At 65.4% G+C, this 4,419-nt stretch overlaps 1 protein-coding gene across 3 annotated transcripts; it reads right to left on the minus strand.

Annotated features, from left to right (window-relative positions):
• Positions 1-6: 6 nt before the first annotated feature.
• USHBP1 (USH1 protein network component harmonin binding protein 1) lies at positions 7-4,176 on the minus strand. Of its 3 annotated transcripts, none has more exons than XM_010724987.3 (14): positions 4,042-4,175; positions 3,624-3,897; positions 3,423-3,532; positions 3,166-3,351; positions 2,995-3,096; positions 2,785-2,915; positions 2,561-2,701; positions 2,398-2,480; positions 2,002-2,131; positions 1,692-1,926; positions 1,448-1,624; positions 1,288-1,370; positions 1,089-1,211; positions 7-422 (listed from the first exon to the last, which is right to left on the minus strand). In XM_010724987.3, exons 1-14 carry the CDS (start codon positions 4,048-4,050, stop codon positions 128-130), a joined length of 2,079 nt encoding a protein of 692 aa, XP_010723289.1. In that variant the 5' UTR covers positions 4,051-4,175; the 3' UTR covers positions 7-127. The 3 variants fall into 3 exon arrangements, with proteins under 3 accessions (XP_010723289.1, XP_019465614.1, XP_010723290.1); XM_010724988.3 differs by having other exon boundaries at positions 188-405; positions 4,042-4,173; XM_019610069.2 differs by lacking the exon at positions 2,995-3,096 and having other exon boundaries at positions 4,042-4,176.
• Positions 4,177-4,419: the final 243 nt, after the last annotated feature.

The raw sequence follows: 4,419 nt of genomic DNA on the forward strand, positions 1-4,419 counted from the left end.
ACCCCGTGCGGGGTCACTGCTCCTCTTCCTCCTGAATATGCATGGGGCCACCGCCGTCACCTTTGATCCCGCGTCAGGGCGAACGGAACGGCTTCATCTGGGGCCGCGGGAGGGGAGGATGGCTTTGTTACAGGGATGAGCCGACCCCATAGCCCCCCATCAGCCCCCAGTGCGGCCGAGCCACAGCCACGAGCGTCAGTGCTTTATTGTCCCCGTGGACACAGCCTGTGTCCCTAAATGCAGGTCTCGCCGCCAGCCTTGTGCTGCTCCAAGGCCTGCAGCCGTCGTGCCAATGCCTGCATGCGCTGCGCCTGCTGCTGCTGCATGGCTCCTGCCCGGGCCTCCAGGTGCTGCAGCTGCGCTGCCTGCTTGTGCCGGGCACTGCGGTATGCCAGGGCCAGAGCACTGTGGGCACAGCATCACTGTGGGGTATGGGGATGGTATGGGGGCACTGCATCACTGTGGGGTATGGGGAGTATGGGGATGGTATGGGGGCACAGCACCACTATGGGGTATGGGGATGGTATGGGGGCACTGCATCTGTGGGGTATGGGGATGGTATGGGGACACAGCATCACTGTGGGTATGGGGATGGAATGGGGGCACAGCATCACTGTGGGGTATGGGGATGGTATGGGGGCACAGCATCACTGTGGGGTATGGGGATGGTATGGGGGCACTGCATCACTGTGGGGTATGGGGAGTATGGGGATGGTATGGGGGCACAGCACCACTATGGGGTATGGGGATGGTATGGGGGCACTGCATCTGTGGGGTATGGGGATGGTATGGGGGCACTGCATCTGTGGGGTATGGGCTGCAGTGGGTGCAGTGCTACTATGGGGCATGGTGACAGTGTGCAGACAGGGAGAACAGAAAGGGACCGTGCTTTGTGCTTTGCAGGAAGGGTGCTTGCAGGAGGAGATCTTGCTTTGTGGCTGTGCAGGAAGGGAGGGCACTTTTGGGGTGTGCAGGAGGGCATAGAGTTTTGAGAAGGTGCAGGAAGGAACCGTGCTTTGGGGCACACAGGGGAGACGTGCAGCCAGGACATGCAGGAAAGCCCCATGGTTTAGGCTCCCCTTGCCCACCTGTGAGCATGGAAGGACTCTCTGGTGACGGTGATGCACTTCTTGTGCTGTGCACGGCTGACAGCACTGCTCTGCTCCAGGGACAGCACCAGGGCCTGTGCTCGGGCGTGCAGCTGCTCGATGCTGTTGGACACACGCATGGCAGTGCCCTGCACAGCACTGCAGTGAATGCAGCACTCCCGGAGCTGTGGGCCCTCACCGTGCCAATGCACGCTGCAGCTCCTGCGCCGTCCTCTCTGGGTCCGCAGGGCGCTGCGGTGCTGCTGCTCCCATCGGAGCATCCTGCAGAGAGCAGAGGGGGTCAGCAGCGTTGGGGGGGGGTCAGCACCGAGCAGCCCCCGGGATGCAGGGAGCCTCACCTCCTCGCTGCTGCTGGAGCTGCTGGAGGGGCTGTGAGCCCCCTGCTCCCGCTCCATGTGCTGCAGCACCAGGCGCAGCGCTGCCTCCCGTGGGCCCTGCGCAGCTGCCAGCACTTCCAAGCCCCTCTTCTCCCTCTCTGCCAACTGCAGCCGCATCCTCAGCTCGGCCATGGCCTCCTGGCAGAGCAACGCTGTCACCATCACCTCCCGTTGTCACCTCCCGGGGGGACCTCGCTGTGCTCACCTTCAGCTCTGCTACCTCCCGCAGCAGCTCCGCTCTCTCTGGCCGCCTCCAGCCAGGCAGGAGGGCACGAGCATCCTGCAGAGCACGCTCAGCACGGGCACAGATGTCCCCACCGCAGCGGGATGGGGCACGGGTGGGTATGGGGACGTGGCTCAGGGACACCTGCACCGCCGCCTGCTCGGCACGCAGCTGGCGGATGGCCTCACGCAGGGCCCCCTCCTCTGACCCGTGGGTGCTGTGTGGACAGGGATGAAGGGGCAGTGAGGTGGGTGTGGGGTATTGGGACACCCTGGGGATGGGAATGGGGTACCTGTGCAGCCTGGGGCAGGAGCTGACCCCGCTCTCCTCCTGCCTGTTTGGCTCAGCTTGGACCTGGAGCTGCAGGCTCTGTGTGGGGCTGGGCCCACGGCCATGCTCTGCGCTCTGCTTCCCCATGGCTCCTGGGAATGGGACAGGTGGTGTGACCAGAGCGTGCTCAATGCAGTTGTGCCAGCACCCAGGATGCCCACATCCCCCTGCACCCCTCAGAGCCCTCAGAATCCCCACAAAATCACATTATATACCCCTGCATGCCTGCAGCATCTTCCCAATATCCTCCCACCATCCCCTCAACACTCCTCATACAGCCTCCCTCCTCCATCCCCCCAGCATCCCGCAGATGACCCCCAGCATCCCCACATCCCGCATCCCCCAGCTTGGCACTCACCAGCATCGGGGCCGTGCCCATCCCTGCCCAGTTTTGCCCACATCCGTTCCAGCAGTGCAGCATAGGCGTCCACGCAGCGCTCACTGCACACAGAGGGGCTCAGCGCAGCGCTGGGGCTGTTCCCCCCCCCACACCCCCATCCCCATCCCATCCCCATCCCCACCTGCAGTGCAGTGCCAGGCGCAGCGCGCTGCTGCATGACTCGTGCTGCCCCAGCACCATGCTGAGCCGCTCCGAATCGCTCTTGCAGTCGTGCAGAGCAGCCGAGAGCTGCTGGTTCACCTCCTTCAGCCTCTCCATGTGCCTGTGCATCGCTGCCCGGTCAGCTCTGTGCCTCAGTTTCCCCACCAGAGGTGCTCAGCAGTTGCTGGGGTTGGGAGGACTCACCCCTGTAGCTGTCGCATCCTCTCGTCCAGCTCCTGGCTGGCACCCTCTGAGCGCAGGGGGGAGAGTGGGCTGTGGGGCTGAGCGCTATGGGGCTGAGCTTCGTCGTAGCTCAGGATGCAGCTGGACAAGTCCTGCAGAGGGGACAAGCAGAGCCCGGCACTGAGGGGAATCCCCTAAACGGAGCCCCATCCACCCTTGCCCCACACTCACCTGGGGGTCCCCCATTCCTGGAGCACTGCTGAGCCCCACGGTGTCACCCCCAGCACCACCCATTCCTTCCAGCCTGGCCAGAGCCTCCTGCAGCTCCCACACCTGTGTGAGCACAGTGCTGAGCCCAGGGCCCAAACCGTGGGGCTCCCACCGGTGCTGCCCCACACCCACCTTCCCCTGCAGCCGCTCGCGCTCCCCCTGCAACGCCTGCAGTGCATCCGTGGTGCGGCTCAGCTCCTCGTCGCGGTCCCCCAGTGCCTCCCGCAGCGCTGCGTTCCTCGCCGCCGCCTCCAGCAGCCCCTCGCCCCTCTCCAGGCTCTGCCACGTCCCCGCCACGCGCTGCAGCTCCTCCAGGCTCTGGAGGCACAAGGCCATGGGGCAGAGCTCATCCCCGTGGTGTCGGGGCTGTCCGTGCCGCGCTGCCCCACCTGTGCCCACTCTGCTGGTGGTGCCGGCGTGCACCGATGTCGGCAGATGACGGCGCGTTCCAGCGAGCTGACGGCGTGCTGCAGGGCAGCAAAGAGGTCGGGGCGGGGGGCTGGGGAGAGGGCATGGGGTCAGCTCCTGGCGTGGCGTGGCATGTGGCACAGTGCATCACGGCAAGGCATGGCACGGAGCACTGCACCCACCTTCCGTCCCAGTGCCATCGAGCCCTTGAGGCTGCTGCCCATCGGGGCAGGGGCTGCTGGTGCACCCCGAGTGCTCCTCTTCCTCCCTATGGGGCAGATGCCGAGTGCTGTGGGGGTCCATGCAGGCCAGCAGCGTGGTGATGTGCTGCTCGTCCCCTGCTGCAGCTGTGTCCTCATCTTCATCCTCGTCCTCATCCTCATCCCTGCCTTTGTCCTCGTCCAGCCGCTCGCTTGCAAGGTGCAGTGGGGAGCAGGGGTTCTGTCCAGCCCGGCCCTGGGGGTCAAAATGTGCAGAGGGGGTGTCTGTGTGGTTGGGGTGCAGTGGGGCTGCCGCCAGATGCAGTTTGACAGAGATGGGGACAAAAAATGAGCTCCGGGGACCTGAAGCACCCTGTGCCCTCCGAGTCACCCCACTTGCCTCCTCCATCCCACGTCTCCTGCCAGCACCCGGCCCCACAGTTCAGCCCCACAGCTTGGCCCCACAGTGACCGGATCCCGCAATGACCGGATCCTGCTGCTGGTGGGCCCGCGGGCCGCCCCTGGCCTTGGCCACTCCTGTGTTCCTGCTGAGATTCCTCTTCCTCAGCAGCCCGCTGCATCCTGCACTTAACTGTTGCGCTGCCCTGCGCCGGGTGACGGCCATCCCTGGGGGGCTCGTGGGGGACCCCATCCCCACCCTGAGGCCCCTCGCCCAGCCCTCACGTGCACGTGGCTGCCCACGGAGCCGGCTGGGAGCGAGGCACTCTGCTCAGCGTCCTTGAGTGCAGCAGGACTTGGCATCGAGTGCAGGCGGTGT

This window comes from Meleagris gallopavo, chromosome 30, assembly GCF_000146605.3.
Source record: "Meleagris gallopavo isolate NT-WF06-2002-E0010 breed Aviagen turkey brand Nicholas breeding stock chromosome 30, Turkey_5.1, whole genome shotgun sequence".
NCBI lineage: Eukaryota > Metazoa > Chordata > Aves > Galliformes > Phasianidae > Meleagris > Meleagris gallopavo.

Bases quoted from the DNA above. Each gene is read 5' to 3' on its own strand.
- USHBP1 (XM_010724987.3), bottom strand. The intron at 2,702-2,784 runs GTGAGTCCTCCC...AGCGATGCACAG, and splicing joins AGGATGCGACAGCTACAGGG to GCACATGGAGAGGCTGAAGG. The intron at 1,625-1,691 runs GTGAGCACAGCG...TTGCTCTGCCAG, and splicing joins GGGAGGTAGCAGAGCTGAAG to GAGGCCATGGCCGAGCTGAG.